We start from the raw sequence: 15,942 nt of genomic DNA on the forward strand, positions 1-15,942 counted from the left end.
CCCTTCAGCAGACTCCTTCATGTTTAGCTGTATGGGACCCTCATTCTCCCTATACTGACATATGGGTTTAGAGTGTGTAGGAGCCCTATTAGCAGTTGTATCAGGATAACAGGCCTTGTTCCTATCGCCCTTTTAGACTGCCTCTCTGATTGAGTTTGGCAGTGCTCCCCTCACTACGGAGGGTTGTATATGAGCCTGCTGCTCCCAGTTTCAGCTCTGTTAATAACACTACCCTTTTGGTCGAGCTTGACAGTGCTCTGCTCACTGCAGAGGGTTAACTACGTACCTGCTGCACCCAGAGTGAGTGTTCATTCCCTGCAGTGCTACTAGGACTGTTGTTTCTGCATCTCTAGGTTAGGCTGATGCTGGAACTCGATTCTGGTACTAAATCCTGGTCTATTAGCAGGATGCTAGGCCTGCTTCTTTGGGCCTAATGCTTGCTGGACCCTGACTCCAAGTCTTTAGGTTTCATCAAGGAGCCTCTTTGGTGATCAGGTCCCAGTATAGCTCTGCAACCTCAAAGACCCATGGGTCTTTCATTGAGTTTACTCAGAGAGCATGGGACTGTGTTCAGCTGACAGTCTCTCATTGGGCCCTGTTAGACTGCCCATTCTAATCTAACGCTGCCTTCTGGTCGAGCTAAGAAGTGCTCCCCTCACTGCCAGGGTTAGCTATAAGCCTACCACTCCCAGTATTAGCTATGAGGGCCTGCATCAACCTGAAAGCTGAGAGCACCGCTCCCGAGAACTCCATGTGCAACCATAGTGAGTTGTTAGGCACGTCCTTATCACCTCCCTGATTAGTTGCCTCTATAGTGGGAGCCTGCTGTTCCCTGTTGGAAGGTGTGATCCCCTTCTAAGCTGGATCCCATTCCTGATGACCCATCTGCGGTCTTCCTGAGACTGGCAGTGCTTCCCTCACTGCAGGAGGGTCTTTTATGAGCTCACCGCTCCTAAGCAGATCATGTGAGTCCTCCTCTCTACCTGAGACTTAGGAACTCTGCCCCTAGGCTATTGACTGCTTGTTCCAGTCGAGCTGGTTTCTTCTCTCATTGGTGAGAGTCAAGCCCTCCACTCCTTGAGCTCCGTGGCAGCAACACCAGATAGTTTGGCTGCTTGCTGCCTCCCTGGTGAGTTGCCCCTTTTTTGTTTAGCTTAGCAGTGCCCCCCTCGACCTAGAGGGTCACCTTTGAGCATGCCGCCCCCAATTGAGCATCTGAGGTCTCTCACCGAGTCATCTGCTCCCTGGAGCTCCATTGAGCAACCACCTCAGATTGTTAGGCCTCTCTCTGCCTCCCTGTTAGGCTGCTCTTTTGGTTGATCTTAGCAGTGCTCCCCTGATTCTGGAGGGTCACTTGTGAGCACACTGCTCCCAAACTGAGTGTCTGAGTTCTTCTCCCATTTGGAGAGTTGAGCTTCTGCTCTCTGGAGCTCCGGTTAACAGCCACACCAGGTTGTTGGGCCACCTTCTGCATCCATGGTGGGCCGCTTTTCGGTTGAGCTAGCATTGCTCCCTTCACCATAAAAGGTCACCTATAAGCACGTCACACCCAACTGAGCGTTGAGTTCTCCTCTCATTCTGTGAGTCAATTTATCCACTCCTTAGAACTCCATTAAACAGCCACGCCAGGTTGTTAGGCCTTTCTGCCTCCCTGTTAGGCTGCTCTGAAGGTTGAGCTTAGCAGTGCACCCCTCACTCTAGAGGGTCACCTATGAGCACACTGCTCCCTCCTGAGCATTTGAATTTCCCTCTCATCCTAAGGGTCGAGTTCTGTGATCTGTGGAGCTCAGTGAGACAGCAATACCAGGTTGTTAGGCCCCTTTCTGCCTCCCTGATAGGCTGCTCTCGTGGTTGAGCTTGTAGTGCTCCCCTCACACTAGAGGGTCATTTATGAGCGCAATGCTCCCAAGTCGAGCATCTGTATCCCCCTCTCATTCTGATAGTTGGGTGATTCGCTCCTTCAGGTTGGAGGGTTTTTCTATGAAGTATGCCATTTCCAGTCCAAATGCACTCTGAGCATGCAGGATTTCCGCTGAACTAAGTAACTGCTCCCTTGAGCGTGTCACAGTCACATGGGGTTCCTAGGCCTGTCTCTGCCTCGGTAACCCCTTAGCAATGGGGATTCTAAAATCCATGTTTCTGGTAAGTGCACACGCTGAGCTTCTGTGCACTTTCTAAACTCCACATTGTGGTAAGTGTGCATGCTAAGCATCCTGCGCACTTTCTAAAATCCTGTATGGTAAGGGTTACACGCTGCCACACATACCCTTTCTCTGAGTTGATTCAGGCCCCGGTTCTCACCTTGGGCCCCACTCTACTGATGTATACTTGCTTGCACCTTTCCTAAGCAGGGTGTTTGCTACCAAGGATCTGTTGCGTCAGTTCCTTTGAGCAAGCTCTTGAGATAGTATTGAGATGGTAGCCCCTGGGTGACAGGCCAGGGTCTAGTTATATCGTCCCTAGATGCTTGGCCATATCCAATTAAAGGAATTTCTTTGTTTCTGATTCCAAGTCTTCAAGCTCTGCCCTGGGTTCAAGATTCCTCAAGCCCAGCCCTTAACAGGTAAGTTCTTTGGGTATGCAGCTCAGGCCCTTGGCTGAAGGGGATCGTGTAAAGCTACGTTTACATGGACACTTTTTGCTTCCATCAGAATTAATTCATTCTGATTGACAAATCCGAACGTAGTGTTTAAATGAAGGCTAAATAAAGTGATTGGGAAAAACTTTTTGAATTTGAAGATCAAGATAAATTGTACTTAATTTGTCTTCCGGGAAACATGCAAGTATCTTCTGTTGCTTCCGAAGGGCAAGGGCAGTATTAAATGGGAAAGAAATTATAGTTCAACAAAATAAGAAAAATTTGGACATCTTCATCCTGTTCAAAAGTCCCCCCCCACCCCCATGCATAACCTAGAGATGTTCCCCTTCAGGAACTCGAGCTGCGTCAAAATGATATGAGAACTAGAATGCCCATGCCACCAGACTTACAAATCCCTGCCTAGTGTGGAAGAGCACAGCTAAGGCAAGAGAAAAGGAGCCAGGATTGGCGCAGAATACAAGTAGGAACCTAGGAAAGTAGGCGGGGTGGACATCCCGCAACGTCCCAAAAGCCAACTTCTGGAGGAGTGAGCCTTGACCCCCAAAGGAGAGGGGAGAGTTAAGAGGATTCAAGGCTATGGAATAGCATCCTGATCCACCACTTAGCATAAGCTTCTCTAGCCGGGGGCCTCAGCCTCAGCGCACCGCGGATGAAACGTGTAACCAAGGGATGTCTGCCCACTGACTGGCCACCGAGTGGGGCATGGTATGCTGCAATGCCCGCCACGTAGACCTTCAAGGTGGAGTGGGTCAACCCTGTGGAGAATCGGGCCTGCAGGAACTCCAGCAATATACCAACTGGGCAGTTAACTGGGTCGAGCTGGCGGTCTCCACACCAAGAAGTGAAAAGCTTCCACTTCAAGGTATACAGTTTCCTCATAGAGGGAGCTCTGGATTGGAGGATGGTCTCAACAACCTCAGTTGAGAGACCGGAAACTACAAGTTGTGTCCCCTCAGGTGCCACACCAACAACTTCCATAGCTCCGGGCAGGGGTGAACTATGGTGCCCCCCGCTTGTGAGAGGAGGTCCCTCCTCACGGGAATCTCCCACATAGAGCCGTCGAGAAGGGACACCAGGTCCAAGAACCATACCTGGCCCGGCTAGAACGGGGCCACTAGCAGTAGACGGACCCCATCCCGGCGTACTCTCTCCAGAACTCCCGGGAGCAGAGCGATCGGGGGAAAGGCATACAGACGAAGCCTCTGCCAAGTCTGTACCATAGCGAGAGGAGCTGGATGAGTCAGAGAGAACCAGAGTGGACAGTGTGATGTCTCCTGAGTCGCAAACAGGTCCACCTGAGCCTGGCCAAAAAATGTCCAGATCTACTTCAGAGTGAAGCCTCCATTCCCTGGGCCTCGACAGGATGTCTGCTCCCATATTGAGATGCCCAGGAATGTGAACTGCTCTCAGCAAGTGAAGTTTCCCCTGGGACGACACAAGGATCTGGTGTGCCAGCCTGTAAATGGGGTGCGAATGCATACCTCCCTGGTGGTTGATGTAAGAGACCACCGCTGTGTTGTCGGTGTGCAGCAACGCATGGCGATCTCTTAGGCCCTGGAGAAAGTGTTTCAATGCTAGAATCACGGCCAGCATCTCCAAGCAGTTGATGTGCCACGTGAGATGGCGACCGCGGGCTGAGTGGCCACTCATGACCGCTCCCCAGCCGGTGAGGGACGCGTCCGTCGCTAGCATTACGCGGCAACAAGGAGCTCCCAGCACTGGGCCCTGAGACAAGAACCAAGGTTTCCTCCACATGTCTAAGGCACAAAGGCATCGCCGCGTGACCTCTGTAGTGGAGAAAGTACACTTTTCTTGGCGTTTAGTCTGAACCCCAGTTCTTGCATGTAAGCGAGAAAGACATATAGATTCCGAACTGCCATCTGCTCTGATTGAGCTAATATCAACCAATCGTCGATGTAGTTGAGTATGCGGATGGCCTGGAGTCACAGAGGAGCCAGAGCAGCATCCACACACTTCGTGACAGTGCAGTGTGAGAGTACAAGGCCGAAGGGAAGAATCTGATACTGGTAAGCTTTGCCCCCAAAAGCAAACCTCAGGAACTTCCTGTGTTGAGGAAGGATGGAGATATGGAAATATGCATGTTTTAGATCGATCGTGACAAACCAGTCTTCGGACCTGATCTGAGACATGACTTGCTTGATTGTAAGCATCCTGAACTTCAGTCGTACGACTAAGCGGTTCAATTGATGCAGATCTAAAATGGGACACAACCCTCCATCCTTCTTCGGAACAATGAAGTACCAGCTGTAGAACCCAGACTCTCTGTCGAGAGGAGGGACCACCTCGATGGCCTCCTTCCTCAAGAGAGTGTTTACTTCTTCTTCTATTACCAGAGCCTGCTCAGGACCCACCAGAGTGGGAATGACCCCATTGAAACGAGGCAGAGGAGAACCGATCAGGATTCTGTAGCCTCTTTCTACAGTGTGCAGGACCCACTGAGACACGTTTGGCACACATTTCCACACTGCCAAATAGTCTACTAAGGGAATCAGTCTCTCAAGACTGACCTCTGGTGTAATCGGAGCAGCTAGCTCTGTGCCCTGAAGTGGTGGACGGCTGAACTAGCTGCTCTAGAGATCTTTAAAGAGGTAGCAAGCCTCTCAGTACCGCTACATTTGGTACAGACCGCTGCGCCCTGAAGCACCATGGGTGGCAGGGTTGGCAGATCGATCTCCTGAGGGCAGTGAGGAGAGACAGGCACCCCGTATAATGAGGTGTACACTGCTCTTCCCCAGAGGGGCCTGCCCTCAGAAGTCCTGAGCGATGGGCACCAGGGCTTTCTTTTGGCCGAAGTCTCCTATTGAAAGTGACGGTCCTCAGACCCATCATCTCCTTGGAAGACTTAGACTGATAGAACCAGACCCTGCTCGGGGCAGGACCCAATGAGACACGTTTAGCAGGGGCTCCCACACCGCCAGGTGACCTACTAAGGGAACCAGTCTCTCGAGACTGGCCTCTGGTGTACTTAGAGCTGCCAGTTCGGTGCCGTGAAGCAGAGGACCAGCAGGGGATGACCGGACTAGCTACTCTAGAGACCTCCTTCAAGGTAGCGAGCCCCCCAGAACCGCTACGTTTCCAGGCGGACACTGAGAGTTGCACTCGCTGGAGACCGCTGTGCCCTGAAGCACCGGAGGTGGCAGGGTTGACAGACCGTGTACACTGCTCTTCCCCAGAGGGGCCTGCCCTCAGAAGTCCTGAGCGATGGGCACCAGGGCTTTCTTTTGGCCGAAGTCTCCTATTGAAAGTGACGGTCCTCAGACCCATCATCTCCTTGGAAGACTTAGACTGATAGAACCAGACCCTGCTCGGGGCAGGACCCAATGAGACACGTTTAGCAGGGGCTCCCACACCGCCAGGTGACCTACTAAGGGAACCAGTCTCTCGAGACTGGCCTCTGGTGTACTTAGAGCTGCCAGTTCGGTGCCGTGAAGCAGAGGACCAGCAGGGGATGACCGGACTAGCTACTCTAGAGACCTCCTTCAAGGTAGCGAGCCCCCCAGAACCGCTACGTTTCCAGGCGGACACTGAGAGTTGCACTCGCTGGAGACCGCTGTGCCCTGAAGCACCGGAGGTGGCAGGGTTGACAGACCGATCTCTTGAGGACACTGAGGAGAGACGGGCACCGTATAATGAGGTGAACACCACTCTTCCCCAGAGGGGGCCGGCCCTGGGCAATAGGAGTCAGGACATTTTAGCCGAAGACTATACAGCGAGAATGATGGTCCACAGATCCACCTTCTGCTAGAAGCCTTCGGCCCGGGAGCGCCACTCTGACTCCAAAATTCTAAGGAGTGTGAAAAGTGACAATCCCTGAACGAGGAGCTGGAATACGGCTGGGGCTGCTCCCGCCCAGCAGGCTACACATAAATCGCGTGCATCCCCACCCCTTATTTAGTGAGGGCAGGGAGAACGAGCGATCCAAAACAGTCTGCTCATATGCAAACATTATCAATCTCCTCGGAGAAAGAAAGCTGCAGCATCAAGCTCTAACTCAAAGGGGGAAGAGACCGCAGTGCGGGCTTCCAAACCCCGAGAGAGAGCTCTAGATCTAGGCAGTGCAGGTGGAGAAAGGGCGAGCCCATCTCCAACCCCTCCGCTAGATCCATGTGCGATCCCCTCTATCTCAATCGCTGCCATGCTTCAGCAGCAGCGGGACTGGAACCGCAAGATCACAAGGACAGACACACTCCTCGAAGCGTCCCCGGTGGGAGCGGAGCAGCGGAGCGTGGCAGAAGCACAATCAGCCCCCTCAAGACTCAATGCATGGTCCTGCTGAAGGTGTTCCCATAGCGTTTAGGCGTTTAGAGAGTTCCTGAAGGGGAACTGAAGAATCTGCAGGACATGGAGGATTTTTCTGAAGAACAGTGCTCAGTTTAACTGTTCAGAACAGTTAAACTGTTAAACTGTTAGATCATCCAAGTAACCACACACAGTATTAAGAACCAAGGGTTCCCAAACTTTTGAAGGGGGATATTTTAATAATTTCAGCAATTTGTTTGTCTATTTTTTTGGGACTATATGTAAACATATTTTATGTAAAATATCTTAGGACAGTACTAAATAAAAAATAACGCATTTTATATGACTATGACAACTTGCTAAACAAGACTTGTCATAGCACTTGCATATTATTGCTCTTTAGTTGGTTTTAATTGCTTCTATTTTCATCATTTGTAAGTCACTTTGGATAAAAGTGTCTGCTAAATGACTAAATGTAAATGTAAATGTTAACGCGCAGTCATAGTTAATGAGTTCTGACATAGTCAATAAATTATTGCATGGTCAAATGAACCATATTCTACATAAAGCGGCAGCACTCCGGCTGTAGGCTAGTACACTAAATGGAGTGGACCAAGCGCAAGCACAAAACAAAAAAAATTGAAAATTTGAATAATGAGTCATGTTTTATGTTTGTTCAAAAATCTTATTTAGATGCAGCAACCTAAACGTGTATAATCAAAAATTAAACAGAGAGACAATTATCCATTTGTGAAGTATTTTGAGAGAGAAAAAAAACCTGGAAAATTAAGTTTGAAGCTAATTTTTACCTGGTTAATTTTGATGGTGCAAATTGAACAAAGTAAACCATTAAACGGACCGTCTAAGCAAAGAATCTCTTTGTTAAACAATTAAAATACACAATATTTATAGAGAAAACAACAAGCTTTTTGTCAATGATTCACTTGTTATTTTTCTTTCATTCTTATCTCTTGTATCTAGCGAGCCCCCCAGAACCGCTACGTTTCCAGGCGGACACTGAGAGTTGCACTCGCTGGAGACCGCTGTGCCCTGAAGCACCGGAGGTGGCAGGGTTGACAGACCGATCTCTTGAGGACACTGAGGAGAGACGGGCACCGTATAATGAGGTGAACACCACTCTTCCCCAGAGGGGGCCGGCCCTGGGCAATAGGAGTCAGGACATTTTAGCCGAAGACTATACAGCGAGAATGATGGTCCACAGATCCACCTTCTGCTAGAAGCCTTCGGCCCGGGAGCGCCACTCTGACTCCAAAATTCTAAGGAGTGTGAAAAGTGACAATCCCTGAACGAGGAGCTGGAATACGGCTGGGGCTGCTCCCGCCCAGCAGGCTACACATAAATCGCGTGCATCCCCACCCCTTATTTAGTGAGGGCAGGGAGAACGAGCGATCCAAAACAGTCTGCTCATATGCAAACATTATCAATCTCCTCGGAGAAAGAAAGCTGCAGCATCAAGCTCTAACTCAAAGGGGGAAGAGACCGCAGTGCGGGCTTCCAAACCCCGAGAGAGAGCTCTAGATCTAGGCAGTGCAGGTGGAGAAAGGGCGAGCCCATCTCCAACCCCTCCGCTAGATCCATGTGCGATCCCCTCTATCTCAATCGCTGCCATGCTTCAGCAGCAGCGGGACTGGAACCGCAAGATCACAAGGACAGACACACTCCTCGAAGCGTCCCCGGTGGGAGCGGAGCGTTTACCGTGGGCAGAAGCACAATCAGCCCCCTCAAGACTCAATGCATGGTCCTGCTGAAGGTGTTCCCATAGCGTTTAGACACAGCTCGAGTTCCTGAAGGGGAACTGAAGAATCTGCAGGACATGGAGGATTTTTCTGAAGAACAGTGCTCAGTTTAACTGTTCAGAACAGTTAAACTGTTAAACTGTTAGATCATCCAAGTAACCACACACAGTATTAAGAACCAAGGGTTCCCAAACTTTTGAAGGGGGATATTTTAATAATTTCAGCAATTTGTTTGTCTATTTTTTTGGGACTATATGTAAACATATTTTATGTAAAATATCTTAGGACAGTACTAAATAAAAAATAACGCATTTTATATGACTATGACAACTTGCTAAACAAGACTTGTCATAGCACTTGCATATTATTGCTCTTTAGTTGGTTTTAATTGCTTCTATTTTCATCATTTGTAAGTCACTTTGGATAAAAGTGTCTGCTAAATGACTAAATGTAAATGTAAATGTTAACGCGCAGTCATAGTTAATGAGTTCTGACATAGTCAATAAATTATTGCATGGTCAAATGAACCATATTCTACATAAAGCGGCAGCACTCCGGCTGTAGGCTAGTACACTAAATGGAGTGGACCAAGCGCAAGCACAAAACAAAAAAAATTGAAAATTTGAATAATGAGTCATGTTTTATGTTTGTTCAAAAATCTTATTTAGATGCAGCAACCTAAACGTGTATAATCAAAAATTAAACAGAGAGACAATTATCCATTTGTGAAGTATTTTGAGAGAGAAAAAAAACCTGGAAAATTAAGTTTGAAGCTAATTTTTACCTGGTTAATTTTGATGGTGCAAATTGAACAAAGTAAACCATTAAACGGACCGTCTAAGCAAAGAATCTCTTTGTTAAACAATTAAAATACACAATATTTATAGAGAAAACAACAAGCTTTTTGTCAATGATTCACTTGTTATTTTTCTTTCATTCTTATCTCTTGTATCTTACTATCTGCTTGACCATTTCCTGTTTAATCAGCACTATCAGCACTCCTGACAGCAGTCCTAAATTCATTCTACACATAGGGCTACACAGTTCCTCAGTTCCCCTTAATTCTTCTTGAACACTAATTATTACGCTGATACAGCAGAAATAAAAATACAGTAGCAGAGTTGAGCTCAAACCCTAATCAAATACAACTGCCTGTAATTTTTTTTTTTACGTCTTTAGGATGGTGGACCTCAAAAGACCAGGGGCCTCATGTATAAAACTTTACGTAGATTTCATCCTAAATGTGTGCGTACTCACAAAAGCTAGATTTTGCATACGTACAAAAGTTTTCAGATTTATAAAGTCATGCGTATGCCAGAACCTGCGCAAAATTCCGTTTGTAATACCCAGTCAGCGGAAGATTGTGCGTACATGAATTTCCACCCCGTCTCCTCCCCGAAATAGCCATATTAGCTCCATAGCTTACAACGCCTAGTTTTAATATGCATAATGTCATCTGCATATCATTTCCATGCATATTTCCATCCACTTGACACCATGTTTAACGCAGTTAAGGGTAGCCTACAATATGTTAGGAAAATATGAGATACGGTCTATAAATGCGTTTTGAGACATCACTATTCTAATTTATGCAATTTGCCTAAAAGGTAAACATATATTTTAGAATGTTATAGCCTATATTTTTATGGAAATAATTTTTTTGCAGTGTAAATAGCTGTCTGACTCACCGCGTCAATAACAAAACATTTTGAAAATAAAACGCGCATGTCTTACAGTTTCCTTCAAATTCTATCTTTTAAATATGGTGTTTGTCACAATATTGGGAAGAGCATGAAAGGGGTTATCATTAGGCTATTGTCTGTGCGCGACACCTGTGAACAGTTCTACTGTCATCGGACCTATTCAAACCAGCCAATCGACTGTTTGATCAACGAGTGCATCCTTATGTCTGTCGTTACCATTTGTGTTCCAAAGCCATCAGACGAATCAAGTTCACATCAATGATAATTATTCGTGCAAAAGTATTTTCTCAGAACATGAGTTTTGCTATTTAGAACACAATTTAAAGCGGAATTGTCGCTGAGCAATCTTCGCTGTGATTAAAACATTAAATCACACACCACAGGAAAATTGTCCGAAAGCAGCACATCCACTGCAAATATTTCTGTTTAAATTCATATACAAATGTTGTAATTTCTGCATAATAATTTCATGAAATTTCAGTGCTTAACTTCATTATTCAGAGTGTCATATTTAATCTAAATGTGTATGTCAAATGTAAAACAGACTTTAAAATCATTCTGTTGGCTTCTTTATTTCGCTCACTCTTTCCGTATGGTGCGCACATATTTATGCCTAGTTTATTTTTTATAAATCCCGATATGTACGTGGAAAATTGCGTACACACATTTCCATGCCCATTTTGTGCGTACGCAACGTTTATACATCAGGCCCCAGAGCTGCACACCCCTGCTCTACTGCAATGGTTTCTGTCCCTTAACCTCATGAAATGGCAAAGGGTCTTTCCCAATACCCATTACATTGTTGGGAGCTGATTATGGTATATCATTTTGGCCATAATGAATGAATGAATGAATGAATGAATTTAATGCTGTAATGTTGTTATCTTTCACTTGTAAGTCACTTTGGATAAAAACGTCTGATAAATGACTAAATGTAAATGTAATCTTGCATAGTTCAAAGCATTTCTCATAGGAATTTCACATTTTAATTAAATCACATGAGAACCTTATTAATCTCTCTCTCTCTCTCTCTCTCTCTCTCTCTCTCAACACAGTCTAATCAGTCTTCTTCTCAATCATTTATTAAATCAAGTGTAAATACATTTGATAAACGTGGAGATATATGTATACATTGTATATGATTTAATAAAGAGTCTCAATATATTATGGACAGTTCAAATTGTAAACTTAAAATTACAATTTTACAAGGATAAAAGTATAAAGGATGTAATTTTAAAGCAAGTGAAAGAATAACTTATATTTTAATAATAATAATAATGGTAATATTACAAAACAACAGGCATTTACATGTTTTACTTCTTTGTTTACAGTGGTGAACACCAAAATGATTAGAGTACACAATAATGTAAAACTATTTATTTTGGGGTTCTCTTCCCATGATGGCTTTTTTAGTGTTTCTCTCTGGATGTAAAAGGATGATGTAGCACTTTGGGGCAAATATGGCCACCAGTAATCCAAAACTGGAAGCTAGGATTGCAAATATCTCCACAGCCACTGCATATTTCCCTGGTGAGCTCACATATGCTGGAACAAATGAAATCCACACAGCACAGAAGATCAACATGCTAAAAGTGATAAACTTTGCTTCATTAAAATTATCTGGTAGATTTCTCGCCAGAAAGGCTAACAGGAAGCTTACTGCTGCCAACAGTCCAATGTATCCCAGCAGCATAGAAAAACCAGCCACTGAGCCTATAGCACATTCATATACTATTTTAGAGCGAGTATACTGGTTGTTTTTCTGTGGTGTTGGAGAGGCAGTTGATAGCCAGACTGCACATATCACAACCTGGAGGGCTGTTAGGACCAGAACTGTGCATCTTTGTTGAGCAACTCCAAACCATTTCATCGCACCTTTGCCTTCTGGCCGAGATGACTTGAATACAGCTATTACCACCATGGTCTTAACAAGGATGCTGGAGATGCACAGGACAAAGCTTATACCAAACAGAGCATGTCTTAACTGACATGTCCACAACTGTGGCCGGCCAATGAACAGCAGCACACACAGGAAACACAGTTTAAGTGACAACAGCAGCAGAAAGCTAAGCTCTGAATTGTTGGCTCGTACTATGGGAGTGTTACGGTGATGAGCAAAGATGACCATTACAAGAGTGCAGATGCAGGTGCCAAGCAGAGATGCAGTAGTCAGAGAGATGCCCAGAGGATCCTCATAGGAAAGAAACTCTACTTCTTTGGGGACACACTGGTCCTTATCTGGATTGGACCAGAACTCATCTGGACATGCAGTACACTCAATTGCATCTGTAAGTAAAAAAATAAATAATTATTAAAAAAGTAAAAAGTTATTAAGAAATTATTTTCAAGTTTTATTCAGTTTCAAATATATTTTGCCAACAATAATCTTCTCACCTGTTGTATTAGAAATTTCTCCATCTCTGCATGGCAGGCAATCAAAACAGCAGACAGGAAGACCCTTCCTCATGGCTTGTCTGGTGCCCGGGGGGCAGCTCTCACTGCACACAGACCATGGGGGCTGTCAGCGGACAACATATGTTGTTATTTATTAGCACAGAGTGATATAGTGTATGCTTAATATAGTGTAGTACTTTAATTCTTATGATATATAAAAATGAACGTAACATGCCTTTAATTTTATATATATATATATATATATATATATAAATAATTTAATAAATTACTGAACATGATTACTTTTTTAAACTGAAAGTTCCAGTATAACGCATTCTCGTTGAGTGAAAGCACCTTCCCATTCCCTGCCCCTTCATTCACTACACCAACTGTGTAGACCCGTATTGATCCATCAGAGTTTGGCTGCCAGTTCAGTACATCATAAATAGCCAGAGCATCTCCATTCTTATCAAATGACACATGATCCCCAAAGCCTGTGGTGAAGTTCACTTTCTGTAGGTAGTGAACCAGCTGCACAGTTTTTAGACAAAACATATTTAAAAGTCAAACATGACAGATATGCATTCATACATTGTTTTTCATACATGACTGAAATATTTTACTTTTAATTTTTAAAATTATGTTATAAAAATTTGTGAATGACTGTTTCTTAAAAATTTAATTGTTATGCTTTCAAATGTTATCACATATAAATGTATCTTCTTTGATTACTAAAATATCAATAATATAATTGGGACAATATCAATTTAATTAAGATATCTGATATATGAATCTATGTAGAGCACATATTTCCACATTTAGCTCTTCTATATGCCTGGATAGAATCTGCACTATACCTGTGGGCCTTACCTGCCAGGGTTTTAGGTTGGTTATGTTGGCACATCTGTTCCCACTAAATGGTCCTCTCTCCTCCTCACACTGCATCAGGTCATGAAGTGCATGTGCCATGGCATAAACTGCCTTATAGACATTATACGCTGCTCTCAGCCCTGAAACATCAGTGTATGGTGTGTTTGTGATGATCAGATCCTCCTGTCCTGTACACACCTTTTTCACTTGCTCTTCATCTATCGCCATACCCCCAGTTTTATAACTGCACCTGAACATGTTTTCCCAGAAGATCTTCAACATATTATTTCTTGGATCATTGCTGGGACAAAGACGTAGCAAAAACTCTTGAAGTCCTTGGATCTCTCCACGTCTGATGGCAATGCCCAGTGTGCCCCCCAAAAACGGCAGGAAACGTGAAGTGTGAAAGACAGGTGAGGTAGCCCATGCTTCACTTGCAATCCACTGTCTGCCTGTCAGGTTTTGCAATACCACCTCATCCATCAAAGCCATCAGATAAGATGAAGTAGAAAAAACAACCACCACTCTAGCTGTAGAGGCCTGAATCACTCCTATTATACGCCGAATGTCTTTGTGGTTGTTATCATGGGGCAGGATTTCAGAAAAAGCAACACAACCTCCGAACAGCTGCATTTCCTGCTTAAAGGAAACAGAAGCATAGATGCCGTAGTCGTCATCACTGTAGAGGAGTCCAACCCATGTCCATCCAAAATGCCTTAAGATCTGAACCATAGCCCGCACCTGGAAGGCATCACTGGGGATTGTTCTAAAGAAAGAGGGGTACTTTTTCCTGTCACTCAAACAGGAGCAGGTGGCATAGTGACTAACCTAATTAGGGAAGATGTAGAGAGAGAATGCATGAGACAGAGAAATGGAATTATGATCTACATACTCGTGGAGATTAGAAAAAAAAAGTGCTGGAAGAAATTGATTCAGGATACACATAACTAAAAAGAACATAAATGAATTTGAACAGTACAAAAAATATGCATATAGGGCATTTTTACTTTTTTCATCCCATCTTACTATAGGTACTCGAAACAGCCCCAGAACACTGGAAATTGCAATGGATGGAGTTGAACCTGGATCACCCACAATCCCAATCACTGGAGGAGGGCCAGTGCAGTTGAGGTTGGAAAATCTCTCTTCTGTTCCACTAACTAGGGATATGGCAGCACGGAATGCCATTCCTAGCATCACACAGTTGTCATAAAGATGGTAACCAAGAGTGACATTAGGCAGCAGATTTGGATTCTTATTGATCTCATCTATAGCAAAAACCATGGTCTGTGCCTGCTGGAAGCTTTCCATATCAAATCTAAGCAAAAAAAAATTATTAAACAAAGTTTATAACATGATACAGAAAAGAGAATACATACAAAATAAGCATTAATATATTCCAAATATGAATGCGATCATTCAGCAATAACGGAATCCTCCTATGGTACACAATTGTTTAAATATAAAGAGGTTTCAATATAGATTTTTCTTTTTTGGTCAAGATAGTATCACATTGCATATCATTCAACAAAAATTGTCATATTTCTGTCATTTTTTATTTATTGTTTTTTTTTTTTATCTACGTCTCTATCATCTTTTATAGTTGAGAAGGCATTCTGGCTCCAGACTCACTTTTCACAGTATGGTGGTTCTGGCTCAGTTCTGAAGCTCAGCTCTGGGAACACAGTGAAAAAATGAACCTCAAACAGGCCTCCAAGTATAACATCTCCATCCTGGTACATTCCATTTAACTTGAAGCGTCCCTGGAGCTGACAAGTACTTGAACTATGGATTGAAGCTGCAGAGATGCATTTAAAAGACAGATACAGGCAGATGTTTACAGTGATCCACATCTCTCTCTTTCTGACCCACTCACCCATTCTGCCTGCTAATTTATGATGACAGCTGTGTGGGGTGTTGCTTTAAAGAACAGGAGGTGCTAAGTGGGCATCTCTGGAAATCATGATGTCACCTTCCCATCCTTTTATCATTTTTTTTTCTAATCTGTATTAAGACATGGTAAAATTATTTAGGTGTTTTCATTGTGGGTTGTTAGATGAAAAACAAAACAAATCAAACAAGTTTATAATAGACATTTACAGTACATTTCAATGCTTAATTTGAGATGCTGAGCTACAAAACCTTTTTTTTTTATCGCTAAATGATAGTTAGACATTTAGATGAACAGACTACAGGACTCAAACAAACAAGTCATTATATCTATGTCAGTCCCGCTTTTGACTTTTGCTGAACAATAAAAAAAAAAAAACTGTGGAGGTACTATGTTAAAGTGATAATATCAGGAAATACAATATAGAAAGAAGTATATATATATATATATATATAGATATATATATAT

At 44.1% G+C, this 15,942-nt stretch overlaps 1 protein-coding gene across 1 annotated transcript; it reads right to left on the reverse strand.

The window, feature by feature from the left end:
• Positions 1-11,691: 11,691 nt before the first annotated feature.
• LOC107569150 (extracellular calcium-sensing receptor-like) lies at positions 11,692-15,493 on the reverse strand. Its single transcript, XM_016255163.1, has 6 exons — positions 15,216-15,493; positions 14,610-14,901; positions 13,584-14,411; positions 13,017-13,244; positions 12,714-12,837; positions 11,692-12,605 (listed from the first exon to the last, which is right to left on the reverse strand). Exons 1-6 carry the CDS (start codon positions 15,461-15,463, stop codon positions 11,692-11,694), a joined length of 2,634 nt encoding a protein of 877 aa, XP_016110649.1. The 5' UTR covers positions 15,464-15,493.
• Positions 15,494-15,942: the final 449 nt, after the last annotated feature.

This window comes from Sinocyclocheilus grahami, unplaced genomic scaffold, assembly GCF_001515645.1.
Source record: "Sinocyclocheilus grahami isolate Dianchi unplaced genomic scaffold, SAMN03320097.WGS_v1.1 scaffold1317.1, whole genome shotgun sequence".
Lineage (NCBI taxonomy): Eukaryota > Metazoa > Chordata > Actinopteri > Cypriniformes > Cyprinidae > Sinocyclocheilus > Sinocyclocheilus grahami.